The sequence below is a fragment of the Euprymna scolopes genome, chromosome 15 (genome assembly GCF_053919585.1).
Source record: "Euprymna scolopes isolate OS-2025 chromosome 15, ASM5391958v1, whole genome shotgun sequence".
NCBI lineage: Eukaryota > Metazoa > Mollusca > Cephalopoda > Sepiida > Sepiolidae > Euprymna > Euprymna scolopes.
In genome coordinates, this window is record NC_136496.1 from 3202679 (window position 1) to 3221532 (window position 18854).

Sequence of the window (18854 nt, forward strand, 5' to 3'; positions counted from 1 at the left end):
TAAAATGCCTGGTCGTCATGCAATTGAACACGTGACACATTCATCATCATCGTTATAATGTGTTGCACAGAACGTTGTCATCATCATCATCATTGTTGTAGATGATAGTCGTTATGATCATCATAGTTGCAATCATTATCATCACCATCATCGTTATAATGTTTTGTAGATGATGATATCATATGCACAATCATCATCATCATGGTTGTGATGACAAAGGGAGACTAACAAGTGTCGCAGGTGCTCGCTCCTTCTTTCTCGGTCACCATGATGACAACAACACCAGTTTGGGTGATCAAGTCGCGTACGTTATGTCGTCTCTTCTAATTATTCTTGTTGACATATCGTTCAATTATGGCTGGACTGGAAATTGCTAAAGTAAGGAGAAAATAATGGCTAATATACGAGACTGGCAAACAAAAATATATATATGAATATATATATATATACATACGACCATGATTGTCGTTTTTCTTTCTTTCTTTTCGAATTCATTCACAAAAAAAACAATGATTATATAATCAATATATAAAAAAAACAGAAAATCGTTTTTATTATTATTTTTTTTGGTTTGTCAAAAAATACAACTTTATTTTAATGTAACTAAAAAATCTAAACTCTTTTGTAAACAAAACACAAAAAGCGGAAAAAAAATTATAAACAAAAAATATTTTTATAAAAAAAAAAAAAGGTAAAAAAAAATATTTTTTTTATTATTTTTAATTTGTAATAATAAACCCAAAATATCTGTTTATCATTTAATTTAATTTTTAATTTTTTATATATAAATTTCCTGTTTAAATTAATTCGGTTAATAAAAACATTTTAATTAAAAATATTTTCCTTTCATTTAAATCTAACTCAAAATTTTAATTAGTTTTTTGATTAAGTTTTTATTTTAGTCAAAATTTTGATTTTTTTTTTTTAGTAAAAAAACAAAACTTAATCATTTTTATTTTATAAAATTAACGTTTTAAACGAAAATAAATATTTTCATTTAAAATTTAATCCTAAAACAAAACAAAAAAAATATTGGTAAATATATTTCTTTATTGTTTTAAATTTGTAAATCAAAAATAATTTATTAATTTGTTTTGGAAATTTAAATTTCTATTTTACTTATACGTATATTTTATTTTTAAAATAATTTTCCCGGTGAAAGTAATTCGATTCATAAATTTAGTTTAATCGATTCTATTTAAAATTTCACTTGACGTATTAATTGTTAACAGACAACTTTTTTTATATAAATAAAAATAGAAACAAGTTTTTATTTGTTTTATGAAATTAGATTTTTTTTAAACAAACACAACAAAAATGTTTTCTTGGTGATTTTAGTTTAAATCAAAACCACAAAAATTATTTTCTTTTATAAAATTTATTGGCATTTTTGTAACGTGTTAAATATTTATGTATATTATTTTAAACAATAACTTGTAAAGAAAAACACTTTTAAAAAAATATTTATTTATGAACATTTATTTAACTTTTTTTTTTCAAATGATGAGGAGAAAAATATTTATTGTGTTGAAAATTTTAATTTAAGAAAAAACAAAAACAAATTTATCAAAATAGAAAAAACACCTTCGAAAATTGAAAAATTAGAATGAAATCAGGATGGCTAATGTATCTAAGTTTCTCTCTCAACAAAGTGTTGGTGGTCTGTCCCGTCGACAAGTGGCGCAGGGTGCCGCTCTTGGGGTCTGTCTCCTGAGTGCAGTTGCCGTCTATGGGGCCAAAAAGTGCCCCCATGTACTCGACAGGGTTTGGGGACGCAAAGGGAAACTCTCTCTGTCTCATCCAGAAGGAAGGGCCGAAAACGGAGGCCTTGTTGCTGAGACTGACGGAGTGGCAACCCCGTCGAAACCTAAAGACGGCGATCCCCTTCTAAGACTTTCTTCATCGTCCCCCGGAACGGGCCAAGCCCCAAAACAAGAGAAACCCCAAAAGGCAAAGCAAGAGAAGTCGAAATCGCCAGGTGTAAATAAACTCTTTCTGAAACAACTACGGTCCTTATTGAGCATCGTGGTCCCCGGTGTTTGGTCGAAAGAGTTCGGCATCCTTTCCCTTCACACGCTGACTCTCATCTGCCGGACTTTCCTCTCCATCTATGTGGCAACCCTGGATGGTAAAATCGTAAAAACGATTGTCCAGAAGGACGCCTTCAAATTCCTCTTCCAGCTCTTTAAGTGGATCCTCATCGCCGTGCCGGCCACGTTTGTCAACAGTCTTATCCGGTTTGTGGAGAGCAAACTGGCCCTCGCCCTTCGCACCCGGCTCGTCAACTACACCTACGGGAAATACTTTGACCAGCAGACTTATTACCGGGTGAGCAACTTGGACTGTCGTCTACCCAATGCCGACCAATGCCTCACGGACGACATCAATGTCTTCACACAGTCTTTGGCGCACCTGTACTCGCACCTGACCAAACCTTTGCTCGATGTTACCATCATGTCGTTCACGTTATTCAAATTGGCCTCAAGTCGTGGGGCCAGCTCAAGAATACCGACACTTGTAGCAGCCGTCGTCATCTTCATCACAGCCAAGGTAAACCGATTATTTAGTTGTTAGGTGGGTTCTGATTTGGAACTCAAACTAATTTTAAAAGAAAAATACAGAAAAATCTTTATGTTGTAACTTGTACGTACCCGTGACGAAACAACCATGTTACATTCCAAAAAAAAATATATATAGATCGATTCAGTAGTTTTATATTAACTAAGAAAATCAAATGTTATGAGTAAGCAAAAAGGGACTGTTCCGAGCCACACTCTTGAAAAAATGCAGATAAGTCCACAATAATTAAAACTTGCGAAATCAGTCTTGTAATGCTACCGATTTCACATGAATCGCTTTAAATTGTTAAAACATGATTTTCTTTATAAAAATAAAACTGACTATTTACTATAAAGATTTTTTCTGTAGTTTTATATTTTAATTAGGTTGGATTCTGCATAAGAACCTTTAGTTATTATTGACATTTATTGTTACTGCTATTTATTATAGTGTAACCAGAGTTCAAACTAATTTTTTTTTTTAAATACAGAAAAAAATCTTTGATTTACATATATCCATCATAAAGAAAATGACATATTCCAAAACCTTACGTAAATCAATCAAGTATTTTTTTATATAGAAAATCATTTTTGTTTTATGATTTTTAGCGATTTTAATAGTAAATCGTAGTCATTACAAGGCTGGGTTTTGATCTCGGTAGTTTGAATAAGTTTGTTTCTCTTTATTTATTAAACATATTAAATCAAAACACAACGTCTCGTTTATTCGTAGAATTTGATTGCCTTAGTTTAAAAAAGAAAAAAAATACTTGATCATTTTTTTGGAATATGACATTTTAGTTCCCTGACGGGTGTGTGTGTGTACATCATAAGGATTTTTCTGTATTTTTTTTCTAGGTTAAACTCTGTACTTGTGCCTTTTTTTTTTTTTTTTTTTTTTTTTTTATTATTATTATTATTGGTGGTGGTGGTGGTAAAGGTTCAATATCTTTCAACCCTCAAAAAATCTTTTAAAATTACCTCTAATGTAGATTTTCGAGGGTGCTGAAAACGAAAATAACGTTTAAAAATCCAGGAAACGAGTAGTTTCCAAGATATGAAAAAATTATAGTTTCAAAACGTGGGGGCTTACTTTTCTATATTAATTTAATGTAAAATGAGTACCGACTTTATGTCGACCTTTTTTTTTGGGGGGGGGGTATTGTGGCCCGGTAGACCAACACAAAACTTACCTTTAAAAAAACTTGTTTTCTATAGGTTTTTACGTGTGCTGAAAACGGATATCGCATTTAAATTTCCCGCACATAAGTAGTTTTCCAGGTATTAAGCTATGTAATTCTTTGTGTTATAAGTGGTAGCCATTGTTGTACGCGCAAGCGCGAACATATTTTTTGCCGCCCGTGCGGCAAAGATGTCTTTTTGAAACTATAATTTAATCATATCTTGGAAATTACTCGTTTCCTGGAATTTAAAACGCTATTTTCGCTATCAGCATCTTCGAAAACCTGAAAGAAGTAATTTTAAAGGATTTTTTAAGGTGAAAAGATATTGCACCGTTGCATTATTATTATTATTATTATTATTATTATGTAAACAACAAAAGTAAAACCCTTAAATTTTTTTGCCATGTCAAATGATCAACCATTAGTCTGTCAAAGTTATGCTTTGAAAGTATGTTATAAGGCAAAAAGGCAGAGGAAAGCCAAGAAGCTGGAGAGAAAATGTTTAAAAAAAAAATTTTTTTTTTATTACATTTTCACCCCAAACAAGGCACATTGCCACTTTGATATAGGGGGTACTATCAATGACATAATCTACAGGGATACTATGTGGGGAGTTGGTCAGCAAGATGTTGTTTCACATTACCCTTGAACTTCTGCATGTCAGTACAGTTGGGGAAGCAGAACCCAGGAAGGGAATTCCAAAGTCTAGCGGTTCTGGGGAAGAAACTACTGGAGTAGAAGGCTCTCTTACATCTAGGGATCTCTACTGTGATGGAGTGGGATTTAGCTGTTTATCGGAGGTATTTACGTCGAGGGGGTACAAGTGGTTGCAATTCATTGGAGCATTCACCATTAAAGTACTTGTAGAACAGGCAGAGGGATGCTACATTTCATCGATGGGACAGAGGCTGAAGCTTAGATGACAGTTTAGGACCTATCAGGTTGGCGACTCTCTTTTGAACCTTGCCTAGGAGTGAGAGACTAGTAGCAGATACACCAGCCCAAATATGACAACAATACTCCATACATGGGTGAATGGTGGCCTTATAGAGATACAGAATACTTTCGGGCGTTAGTAGCTTTCTAGCATGGTAGAGAGAATCTACCTTTTTCGCAGCGGTCCTGGCAATGCTCTCAATGTAATTTTTCCAACTCATGTTTCCTGTGAACGTTAGGCCGACGAGATGTACATTCAGATAAAGAGTCTTTGGCCATTGCTACTGGTGGTAAAGAAGGCTTCTTGTGATTATTGAAGGAAACGAGTTTAGTCTTGGCAGCATTGAATGTGACCATCCATTTTTGGTCCCATTCCACTACAGATTGGAGGTCATCCTCTCGTGTTTCTGCCATTTCTTTAGATATGTGTTCATTTGTTTTCCTGTCGTATCTGTTATAGAGCGTGGTGTCATCAGCATATATACCCATCTCACAGACAATTTTATCAGGGAGGTCATTTATGAATATTAGGAATAATAGAGGTCCAAGGATAGACCCTTGAGGTACTCCCGCATTTATATCATATTGTTTAGATGTACGACCGTCGAGGACCACCTAGATTTTCCTCTTATTTAAGAAGGATTGGACATCTCTCAACTGTGTGGTGTCCATATATATGATTATCACCAGATTAATTATCACTAATTTTATTCAATCTTTTTTCTAAGCAACTGTTTAACCTTTCTCATTATTTATCATGTTATTTACTGTTTTTTTACTATCATTAATTCTTATTTCAGCATCGACTTCGCAATCTATCAAATATATGTTCCCTAAATCCCCCTTTTTCATAGAAGGGACATCTTTCTCAGCTCTAACGTTATTTGCACGGTAGGTATTGGATTGAGCTCCAATCTATAGTTTCCCACTGTAAATAAATTTCATTTCTTTCTCTCTACCTAAAACTAAACAAAACTTCCATTAGCAAAGTTTTTTTTCCCACAAACTATCCATCTGCGAAACACAGTACTATGGAGCTGCTTCCCAGCTGACTAAAACGTGGTCGTTTTGTCTTGGTGTGTCAAGTTACTGCTTCAATTTTTCATAAACAAACATAGAAACATGCTCATCAACACAAACAGACATGTGGCCGATATGTCACAAACACAACTTCTATTTGTTTTGATCACAAAGAAAAAAAAGACACAGTTAATAAATGCCTAAAACACTTTTGACTGTAAGAAGTTTGGTTGGGAATTGATTTTAGCTTTACTACAAAACTATTTGAACTTAAATAATATTTTAGTAAGATAAATAAAAAAAATAACATTGATAACACGAAGCTATAGCAAGTTTCATTGAACACATGAAATGCTGATTTATTTTTATTTATAAATGAGTTAGAATTTATCAAGGTTAAAAGCCACTCGAGTGTTGTCTCCCTTTGTATTGAGATAAACAGTCCCGTTCTTTTGTATTAAGTTCTTAGAGTGACCTCCCTTGTTTGCTGTTGTGAATTATTGACTGAAAAACAAAGATGGAGGTTTTGATAAACGGCCTGCATCTATGACTGGAGTAAACCAATATAATGATATAAGGGTTGATAAGATTGATCAATTGTCAGTTGAATGATGAAGAATATTATGAGAGGATTAAAAATGATGAATGAAATGAACACATGTTGATTATTTATGAAAAAAGTTTATAATAAATATTTATCAATATCTATAAGAAGATGACCATGAAAAGTCGACCAGAAAAATTTAGTTGCCATCTTTATGACAAAGTCAAGAGACAAGCTATAGAAGAACGATGACTCAAGTTTTAACTGTGAATTTGTGTTGTTGGTGTTCTCTCTTAAAGAGCCTTGTTTTTAATTTGTTTATAAAGATAGTGACTATATTTTTCTGGACGTTTATATATCTGTAAATGTGTGTGTGTGAGAGAGGAAAACTCTCAACCTATATACTCAACGAATTTTTTTTCTACAGACTTGAAATTTGGTATATAGGGTATTCAGACATGTGGGAAAATTTTAATCGGTTTTCATCCAAAAAAACAGCTTCTGTGGAGTCAAAATTGAAAAATTGGTACTTAGGAATCATCGGATTTTTATCTGTTTGTCAACTGTTTCACGACTATTCATGCGCGAATCATTCACATGACAGCTTCCTTATGTTATGAATAAGTAGGTTTTAAAACATGTTTTAGAGATCGTGTCAAGCTGGCCTAATGGTTATCATACTTGACTCACTGTCTCTAGGTTTTGGTTTTGATCTCAGCTCGAGGATTTTTTTTTTCTTTTTTTTTGCAAGAAGTGAACTGTTTAGAAAAAACATAATACTCGCATGTACATGTCACAGTTTTTTTCTGTTTTTTTTTTTACTTCATTTTTTTAAAGGAATTTAATGCTATGTTTAATACTGGGTATCGCCAGGTACATCTGCTAGTTCTATATATATATATATAGATATAAGTTGTTTCAAATTAATGCAAAACGGCAATGATATATCCCGCAAATTAGGAAATAATTGTTGGAAGGTCTGAAAATTTCTTGTAAAATTGAGCTTTAACAGTCCCGTTACATTCAAGTTGTTATTTATTTTTTCACATTAACACCTGGATTTGGAGTTAGTGGTTGGGATTTGGAGGACATGTTGTTGTTTTTTTTACATGATTTTTGATTTAAAATCAAATTTTATAATTGTTTGAATCTATTTCAAATAATAACATTTGATTCCATGCTGGTGCACAGTCTATTGAATAATTAATGTTATTTTTACTTGATCAAACTTTAGTATTAAAAGTCATAAAAACAATAATATCTCTTTTAACCCTACAATTAACCCTAGGTTCGTGTGGCAATACGATAAATAAACAATTTTTTTTTTTCATTTTCTTCCTTTAAAGATCATAACATTGAGTATGGGGCAGCCAAACCAGTCGCCAACATTGCCCTGCTTTTTATTGAAACCAGCCGAGAGCTCTTTTTAGTATCCTTGTTGTTCCCTTAAGTGCAATTGTCTGGATCTATTTTGCACTTGGTCCACCAGGAATATTAGTTAGGTAGGACTTCAGGTTTCTTCTTCATAAGCCCTGTAGCACCTATAATAACTGGTATGATTGATATCTCCCTAAGATTCCAGGTGTGTGTGTGTGTGTGTGTGTGTGTGTGTGCATGTGTGGGGACATTTTGTTTGGGGCCGTTAAAGTTTTTAAGATTCAATGTTGGCAGCCTTAAAATCTTAGGTATTATTCTAGATTAATGTACTCGATGAAATTTCCCCCCACCCCCAACAAAATGAAAAAATTTTTACCGCAAAATGCTATTTTATTTTTCCAGGTCATTTTCGTGTCTTGGGAAAGCCAAACAGATTTTTTTTTTTTTTTTTTTTTTTTTTTGCTATGGGAGATAAAGTCTGTATTTTTTGGAATGATTACTTCTTGTTTTATGATCTTGGAAGTCGAACTTGGGGTAAAAATCTTTGATGATGCATATGTAACTTGAATAGTTTTCTAATTTTTTTGACACATACACATACACCTGCACACACATACAAAACAATTATAACTTTCCTAAGATAAATAATTTCTATCTTTTCAATGTTTTTGATCAAATGTCAAAAGAAAAAAGATAATATTTTAAAAAACTAAGTTATAGTAAGTATCATCACATATGTTTTCTTTTTTAATTGTATTTTCACCCCAACGCACAGTGCCACTTTGATGTAGGGGGCTACTATCTGGGAAATGATTGCAGGGACACTATGAAAGAGGTTTAGCAGCAAGATGTCTGTTTACATTGCACTTGAATTTCTGCATGTCAGTAGAGTTGGGAAAACAAGAAGCTGGAAGGGAATGCCAAAGTCTATCAGTTCTGGGGAAGAAACTGTTAGAGTAGAAGGCTTTCTGGCAGCTGGGGATCTCTATTGTGTAGGGATGGGATTTTGTTGCCTGTCGGGTTTGTCAGGGGTACAAGGACTTGTAGTTTGTCAGAGCATCTACCAGTAAAACAGGCAGAAGGATGCAACATCGTTGATGGGACATAGGCTGAAGCCTAGCTGACAGTTCAGGACCAATCAGATTAGCGACTCTCTTTTGAACCTTGCCCAGGAGTGAGAGACTAATAGTAGATGCACAGACCCAAATGTGACAACAATACTCTATACATGGACAAATGGTGGCCTTGTAGAGGTACAGGATACTTTCAAATGTAAGTAATTTTCTGACACGGTAAAGAGAGCCCACCTTCTTTGCAGCAGCCTTGGCAATGCCCTCAATGTATCTGTTCAACTCATGTTCTCTGTGAACGTTAAGCCAAGGAGTTTGAACAAACTACTTTCGGGTAATGTATCTTTAGCCATAGATATCAGTAGTTGAGAAGGTTTCTTGTAATTATTAAAGGAAACAAGCTTAGTCTTAGCAGCAGTGAATGTTACCATTCATTTTTGTCTCCATTCCACTACAGATGTGAAATGTTGCAATAAAACTGATTGGAAAAACATATTCACTATGTTTATCAAAAAGTCAAAGAATAGAGTCACTATGGAAGAATGATAACTCAAATTCATAATTTTCTAGTTAAAGGACAGAATTATGAACTTCAGTTATCGTCCTTTCTTAGCTAGCCTTTTTCTCGATTTGTTTATGAAGATGATGACTATAGTTTTTCATTGCAGCGTTTCGTGTGTACAATGAGTTTTGTGAGTTTTCAATGTGATTTTTCTGTTTTTACTCAAATGTGCTTTAACTCAAAAAAGTCATTTGGAAGGAAAACCCCAACTCCATCTCACTGTAAATAATTTACGTGACTGAAATGAGAATTTATCAAATATTTTTAGATCCTAAAAACTTATTTTTGCTTTTGAAAATACATTTTAAATTTTTAGATAAGCTAGGAAGATCTGTTTGCTATAGTGCTATCAGATCGGGCTGTCTGAAGATATTGTCTTCCTACTTTAATGCACCAAACATTAATGTTATTGTTTTTGTTTTTTTTTCTTTTGGAAAAACCAATCATATTTTGCCAAGTTAAAAATGACAACAATTTTTCTCTACAAAACAACCAAACTAAACACCATTAATAAAGATTTGAATCTATAAACAACTTGAACATAAAAACATTTTTTCAAAAATTGCTGAGTAAGACGTTAAATAAGCTGAAAAAAAGGGTTGATATGTCGTAAAACAAAACAATCAAACTAAAATCCATGAATAAATATTTGAAGATATAAACAATTTGAAAACTAAAAATTTCTTTCCAAAATTATTGGATTCGGCATTAAATCACCTGAAAAAAAGGGTTGATATGCCGTAAAACAAAATAATCAAACTAAAATCCATGAATAAATATTTGAAGATATAAACAATTTGAAAACTAAAAATTTCTTTCCAAAATTATTGGATTTGGCATTAAATCACCTGAAAAAAGGGTTGATATGCCGTAAAACAAAATAACCAACCAATGGCTCTGCTCTCGATGAGAATCGACTCTAAAACTTCTTTCTTTTTCATCAAATCTTTCTTGGAGTTCATATATTAAATCCATTGCTCTTTCTGCTTCTTGTAAAATCGGTTCTCTCTATCGTTCTAAACACGTTCCCACGTCCAAGACTATTCCCTATCTCTATAAATCTACTATCAAACCATGTATGGAGTATCATATTGTTATCATATTTGAGCTGGTGAATCTGTGTCCCATTTGAAGATTCTTGATAAATTGCAGAAACGTATCTGTAATTTGATTGGCCACACACTTTCTTCTTCACTGCAAAAGATTTGTCCTGCCTTGATAGGGTTCAAAATAGACTTCGTGGCTTGGTGGGAGATGTCCTTTTCTCTTCGCTGCTACCTCTATCTCACAGAAGAGATGCTGCGAGTTTATCTCTGCTTTATCGTTATTTTCATGCAAAGTGTTCGACTGAGCTTCAATCTATAGTCCCCCCTCGCCAAACTTTCACAAGAAACACTCGACTAGCTGAAAACACTATCAATAATTCCCCCCACTCTTTATCTGTGCCTAAACCTAAACATAGATTCCATGATCAAAGCTTCTTTCTTAGAACTGCACGCCTGTGGAATTGTCTTCCGTTTTCCTGCTTTCCAGCTGTCTATAATATGGTTGTCTTCAAGTCCAACGTGAACAAGTTTCTGATGAGCCGTTCCACTTAAGTTAACAAATTTACTGAACTTCCATTACTATCGATTACTATATTGTCCTTTTGACTACTGTACAATCTTTAACCCTTATCCTTGAGTGGCCTATCGGCCTTGATAAGTGGTGACGCCTATGTAAAAAAAAAAAAACCCTCTCTCTCACAGACATGATGTTGCTAATCTCAGTCTTTTCTACAAATACTATTATGGCATGTGTTTCTCAGAATTGTTTGATCTATTTCTTTCTTCCTTTGTTCCAGCTCGTTGGACTCATTGGTCTATTGGTCTTCATCAATTTGCTTTGTAATATAACTATCAATTCCAATAGCTTATTTCCAAAGACTGCAATGTTGTGGAACTCTCTTCCTGCTCACTGTTTTCCTTCCACCTACATCCTTGGTCTTTTAAAGACTAAGGTCAGTAGGAATCGCCTGTTTTTGCAATAATCAGCTTTCATTCTTGTTAGCACCTTACATCAAGTGGCTTCATGCCTTGTCTTGATCGATTTCCATTAAAAAAACAAAACTTGTTTAGACATCTCCTTTTTGATTGTTTCGATTGCCACTTTGTGGTTTTTAAATGAAAAAAAAATGAGGATGGTCATTTTTAGTCAGAAACATTCCACAAAGTTATTGTTTTTATCCACCACCCCTCTCCTCCTCCTCTTCCTCCTCCTCCTTTTTACAAACCCGGCTGTTGACAAAGTGAAGAGTCGATCAGGCATGTGTACACAAACTGATGATATATAAAAGTGAAACCTTGCCAATGAGGGTTGAAGATATGTGTTGCATGGAAAGAAATAATATGAAAAGGAAACTATGGATGTGGTGTAAGATGTGCGCAGAACAGGAGACTTTGTTAGTTTGGTCATATTGAAAGAATGGAGAACATTTGAGGTAACAACGTCAGCTGGCATGGGAAGGCCAAGGAAAACATGTGAGGAAGTGATAAAGATGGATTTGATAGAAAGAGGGATGAATAAAGACCTGGCCAGAGATAGGTTAGTTTTTAAATTTTTAAAAGCATTCCAACACATGCTAGCATATAAAAGAGATGATGATGATGACGACAACAATACGAAATAATCCTTTCATTTTTTTTCTTTGTTGAATAAGGGAAGAATCGATTAGGCATGTGTACACAAACTGATGATATATAGAAGTGAAACCTTGCCAGCAAGGGTTAAAGATATGTGTTGCATGGAGAGAAATGATATGATCGATGTTTAATATGAGGTTTGACTGATACCTAAGAGGAAGATTACATCTGCACAATATAGGAGATGTGTGTTGAACAGGAGGCTTTGTTGGTTTAGTCACATTGAAAGAATGAATGAGTGTGCTTTGGTTAATAGATGTAGAACAGTTGAGGTAGCAGGGACAGTTAGCAGGAGGAAGGCCAAGAAAACATGGGAGGGAATAGGGATGGATTTGAAAGTGGAGGTAAATAAATACCTGGTCATAGATAGGTTAGATTGGGAAGTCTATTTTTTAAAGCTGTCCAACACATGTCAACACGTAAAACAGACAATGTTCAATTGATATCGTACTACATCAAATCTGCAAATTTCTTTAAATAGATATAAAACAATTTAATAAGGTAGAAAAAAAGAAATCTGTGAAGGTTGAGGATATGCGTTGCATGAAGAGAAATAATATGAGAATTATATGATGGATGTGATAGAGAGAGTTGTGTGCAGAAAAAGAGACTTTGTTGGTTTGGTGATATTGACGTTGAAAGAATGAGGAACAGTTGAAGTAGAAAGGTCAGTTAGTAGAGGAAGGCCAAGAAAAACACGGAAGAAAATGAGAAAGATGAATTTTAGAGAGAGTGGATAAATAAAACCTGCCCAGAGATAGTTTGGTTTAAGAAGTCAATTTTTTTTAAGCATGCCAGCATATAAAACACTTTAAATCGTAATACACCGAGTCTGCAAATGTCTTTAAAAAAATCTTAAACAACAAGGGTCATTAAGAGTTAGAGAAATGTGGAAGTTTTGTGCACATTTTGTCCCAAAGCTGCTCAGAGAAGATCAGAAAGAAAAAAACCTTGTCACAACCAAGATGGACATCAAGACAGTTCCTCACCCTCCCTATTGTCCAGGCTTTGCTCCCTGTGACTTTTGATTATTCCCTAATTTCAAGAAAAACCTTAGAGGTTGTCATTATGAAACAATTGAGGAGATAAAAGAGACTGTGATGAGAGTCACACAAGAGGACTTCCATAGAGCCTTCAAAAAGTTTTGGAAACAGTATAACAAGTGCATTGCAGCCGGAGGAGATAACTTCAAAGAAGACTAGAATTTCAATAAAAGTGCCCATACGAAAAAAGTCTGGAAACTTATTGAAGGCATCTCATAACTCTCCCCCACCATAGTTTACAGGACACTTTCTTGCAAAATGCTTTATATAAATAAGTAATAAGTAAGTTTGTCAAAATTACTTCTAGAGGATAAAAAATTACTACCGGAACTGTAGTAGAAACTCACTATGAAGCAAGCGAACAACAGAAGATGTATTTGAGAGAAACCGCTTACCTTATAGGCTTGTATATACTTATGTTTATTAGCTGTTTTCTTTTCGGATAAAGTAAATGTGAAGAGAGAGATAAAGCGCCTTTCTAGGGCTTTCCTCGTCTAAGTTTTATAAGATGGTGCTTTTTTTGGGGTATTTCATAGCATATTTTTTTAAATTTTATATAGTCATGTTTGGGGTGGTATTTCGTCTTATAGATAATATTGGGTCATCAGGAGAGAATATGCACCGTTTCGCGGCCTTCCTCTCTACGGCTTGTTTGCGTATCACCTCCCCCTCACGGATGTGAGGCCCAATTATCTGCTCAATACCATTAGAAGAAAAGATGTTTGATAATTAAACGGCTCTTGTTAAATATATATATCTATAATATAAAGGTGTGTGTGGGTGTGGTCACGAATAGGCTCCTATATGGTTGACTATTTTAAAAAACTGATTACATATAATGATAAAAGATGTATCGAGACACAGGAATGGGTATGTTTGATCTGGCAGAACGGTGGTTCATTAAAATTGTGGGGTCTGCGTTCGCACCTGGTCCACAAAGTATGGAAATAAAAAATTTAAAAATTAAAAAAAACGTTTACAAGTGTTTTTGATATAGATGTACATAATAATACTTTGATAAGTATGTTTTAACTTAAATAGGGATGGTATAATAAAATTGTGGTGTCTGCATTCGTGCCTGACCTCCATAGAATGGAAATAGGCACAAACTTTAATAAAGACTTTTCATATCTATCTGCATAAGTATACTTTGATAATTATGTTTCAGTTTGAAGAAATATGGTATAATAAAATTAAGAGGTGTTCGTTCGCGCCTGACCTCCATAAAATGGAAATATGTCACAAAGTTTAAGAAGGTTTTTAATATAGATCCACAGAATATTGTGATAAGTGTTTCAGTGTGAACAGGTATGGTATAATAAATTATGGGGTTTATCTATTTTATTTTTACTTTCATCATATTTTGCTTTGGTTTTGATACCCCCAAATTTGAAGCTATCTCTTTACAACCCTTCCTTTTCATAACCTATAATACTTTCAGAAATCAGAGTCCATTTTCTGTAGGCTGCTTTTGAATCCAGTCAACGACAGGTACTCCCGCTAGTGTTATATAAAAGGCAAAATGGGTGCGCGCGTTTGTGTATGTCCACAAATGTTTTTTTTTTGGTGGGGGTTCTTGTGTCGGTTAGATTCCGGGAGAAGTTTTCCTATACTTCCTAGATTGTAATATCTCAGATTCGCAAACGGACATCATCTATATCTTTTGTTTTTGATTGAGTTTTAAAAAAATTCCCTCGTTTCGAGTGTTTGTTTGTCTTTTTCGTATACATTGAACAAAACTAATCGAATGCAACTGCCAACTCCCAGCCTTTGCCCGGTATCTGTTCTGTAATTGGTCCTTGGTCAATGTAGGGGAAACCCTTCATACTACAAGACAATTACTGTTTATTTGTATACTGCCAAAGTGCCCTCATTTTGGGGGAACTGGTTTTCCCCGACATTAAAAACGACCTTCGTAGGAGGTTTAAAAATGACGCCATTTCTGCAAGTCATCTTTTTGATTGACTACGTTTAATTTGAATGCTTTACACTTCCGGTCGCGTCATGAAATAGAGATAAGACATCAGATTTTCTTTCACTTTCTTTTCCGCCTTCGTGTCATGGATTCAATCTTGCCTACCTACTACCATTTTTTTTTTTTTTTTCTAGCTCAACACACACCTACAAACACCCGGCAATGCCGTGCATCCAGGCTAGTTGATATATAAATATCATGTCTTTCAAAATTATAAAATATGTATTATTTTTTTTAACTAACTATGTATGTGACATTGCTCAGAAGTAAAACAAAATGACTTATGTACAAAAAAAAGAAACAAAATATCTTTAATTGTACATGATAAATTCGCTTTAATCTGTTTTAGTAATTAAAGAAAAATGTCTTTATTCTCATGGTTTTCTTAACTACAAAATAAAATATACTAGCAGTTAAGCTTGGCTTAAAATTGGGGGAATAGTTTGCTAGAGACCGCAATGGTCAGATTTTTTTAATTTTGACCCCTTGGCAGCCAAATTTTCTGCCAAAAATCGATTAAAAAGCTTGCCCTATGTCTGAATACACTTTATGTAAAATTTCAAATGTTTAGACCAAAAATTGGCTGAGTAATTTGGTAGAGAACAAATTTTGTTTAAATTTGACCCCAATTTTGAACCCCATTAACATTTATTGTTTTGGGCTTTTTTTTTTTTTTTTTTTTTTTTACACAGTGATCACCACTTATCAAGGCCCAGAATTCACTCAGGGATAAGGGTTATTGCAAGTACATTACGTTAGTGTGGAGATTTTATGAAGTGTTTACTTAAGGGGGCGGTTCATTAGGAATTTGTTAACGTTGGACTTGAACACATCCAAGTTGTAGTCCGGTGGGAAGCAGGCAGACGGAACAGAGTTCCACAGGCGTGCAGTTCTAAGAAAGAAGCTTTGTTCATGGAATCCACGTTTTGATTTAGGCACAGATAAAGAGTGGGGGAACTTTTTCACAGTGGATTCGGCTAGACGGGTGTTTTTCGTAAAAGTTTGATCCATGTCCAAGTAACCTACGTCTAAAATTTCAAGTGTTTAGACCCAAAATTGGTGGAGGAGTTTGGTAGAGTTTTCAAAGGTCAAATAGTTCACAACCAAATTTCTGGCTGAAAACCGATTAAAAAGATTTTTCCAAATCTCAATACCCCTTATGTCAAATCTCGAGTCTGTAGACTGACAATTGCCAGAGTAGTTTGGTAGGAAAATGTACACACACACACACACACAATTTCACTTTTATAGATATATAGATTTGTGCCCATAACTTAGTAAAAGAAAAAAATAGGCTTGTCTGAATCAAGTATCGATATGTCAGGTGGATTGCTGTTTAGGTTTAACTTTGGAAATGTGTTAAATAACTTTATATACTAGATTCTGAAGTTTTTCTTTTTGTTTTTGTTTTTTAAATGATGGTATGAAATACTAAAAATTCATGGACATTTATTTATATATCATTAATATTTATTGTTTATATATTTTCCCCTTTCTTTTTTTTTTTTTTTCTCTTTCGTTTGTTTGCATATATTTTTATGCATATTAAATTTAACCCCCTCCCCCATGTTCAATTGACCGAATTTTTTGACCTAGCTGATTTTATATTTTTCACATACAAAAATTGTTCTTCTTTATTTTCTAGTGCTCCTTGCTTCTTGTCTGTTTAAAGATTTGTCACTTGTGTGAAAATTAACAAATTATGTCATTACTCCATATATATATATATATATATATATATATATATATATATATATAGTAATTTATAAAATATATATGGCGATTAAGCTACACTGACGAATCCTATAGTTGGATGAAACGCAGAATATTCAGTGTAGCTTAATCGCCATATATATTTTATAAATTACTAACTAGCTCTACCTACGTATTGAGCACTTTTGAAGTAAATACTTAAAGTTTACGCATAAATCTATACTTTCGTATATTAAATTTATGTGAATAAATGAAGTAGTTATATATATATATATATATATATATATATATATATATATATATATATATATTAGAAGATATACTTGGCATTGCTCGGTATTAAGCGTAAAGTTAAATTACTTTTTAAAAAAATGCAGTAAAACACAGAAAGAAACTTAGACTTATGCATGCGAGTATTATGCCTTTTCACTTCTTATAAGTAAAAAAAAAAATACTCAAGCTGAGATCGAAACCAAAACTTAAAGGCAGTGAATCAAGTACGATAACCATTAGACCAGCTTGGTATGATCTTTCAAAATTCTTTTTTAACCTCGTGAAACAGTTGACAAAAAGATAAATATCCAATGATGCCCAAGTACTAATTTTTCAATTATGACCCCTTAGCAGCCTTTATTTTATTTTTTTTTTTCCGGATGAAAATATTTTCCACATGTCTGAATATTTTATGTATCAAATTTCAAGTCTATAGATTAAAATTTGTTGAGTATATAGGTTGAGAAGCGTCTTCACACACACACACACACACACACACACACACACACACACACACACACATATAGAGAGAGAGAGAGAGATGTTATTTGTTTTTGTTTTTGCAATATGTTTTGAATTTACGAAAGTTCATTTTTACCTAAATGCAAGTTGGGAATAATTTTCTCTTTAACCAACTTGGTACCCCCACATGGGGAGCGACATGCATATTGTTTTTAAAATCAAGCAGAGACCCGAAGTTGTAGGGGATTGAATGAGGATCAATAAATGTTCCACCCTTCCAATACATTTATTGCCATCGAAATCGGTGCAATCGACCATTTTTGTAATCAAATCTATTGATTATCTGTTCAGTACTTCGTCATTTACTGTTAATTTTATGTAATTATTTTAATATAATCACTTGAAATAAAGTTAAACGTACAAAAGTCATGTATCAATTCTGCTCTAAAAAGAAACATTCATTTTAAATGCATCCCTAATGTACAGCTGATTTTATAGAGTGGGCCTTTCTGCTTGTGCGGTGATAAAACTTTACAAATGCACTTGTGATGTTAGGTTGCATAAAGTGTTAAGTGGATTTCCTTCTGTAATTTTTTTGGTTATTGATTTTTGGTACAAAACCTACATAAGAACGCTCCCTATTTATTCCACAAATTTTTTCGGTTGTGTTCAGCCGCTGACGAGAATAATCAGAAACGGCCGATGGTGAATCATTAAACTGCTCCAAGAAAATTATAATGATAAACAAGAAAAGCATGAAAGTGAAATAAGTAAATTTACAAACATGTATCAAAACCAACCCTAAACCCTAACCTGCGCGATTCAAATTAATTTTTTATTTCTTAAAAAGTAGCCTTTCTGGATTCGTATTAGCTAAAACAGACAGTGCATCCGTTAAAATTTGAGGGACGCTCAGCCAACTTTTTACAGTCATTTATGTCAGCTGCCGAGTGAGCCTAAGCCAACTTCGTGCAAATTGTGGTTAGTAAGTGCAGAAGCACTGCCTGTTTTAGTTGGGGACTCCCTCTCCCATGCTGTACTGGAAGGAAGCTTCATGTGTCTCCCTGCAGTTCAAACTTAGTTCACAATACACATTGAAGTCTACCTTGCACTGTAGAGAACCTTTTGTTGTTTTTATAAAATTATCTTTAAATAATGGCTTCACTTAAAATTTACAAGGCAAAAATCAAGTATCATAGTTCAATTGTGTTATAAAAAAAGAAATATTCATTTTAAATGCATCCCTACCTTATCAAAGAATGTACAGTTGATTTTATAGGTTGGGCCTTTCTGCTTGTGAGTGATAAACTTCTCAAATGCACTTGTGATGTTAGGTTGTATAAAAGTGTTAACTTTGGTGAGAATCAGATTTCCTTCTGTAATTGGATGTTTTTGATTATTGATTTTTAATACAAAACCTACATAAGAATACTCCCTATTTATTTAAACATTTAAC

The 18854-nt window shown here is 33.6% G+C and overlaps 1 protein-coding gene across 1 annotated transcript in view; it reads left to right on the plus strand.

The window, feature by feature from the left end:
• The first annotated feature begins 1246 nt into the window (after positions 1–1246).
• LOC145293694 (ATP-binding cassette sub-family D member 1-like) overlaps positions 1247–18854 on the plus strand; it is a 102736-nt gene continuing 85128 nt past the window's right edge. The window contains exon 1 of the mRNA XM_080140104.1: positions 1247–2550. Coding sequence (XP_079996230.1) covers positions 1618–2550 — 933 coding nt within the window. The 5' untranslated portion in view covers positions 1247–1617. The remainder of the gene's footprint in view (positions 2551–18854) is intronic.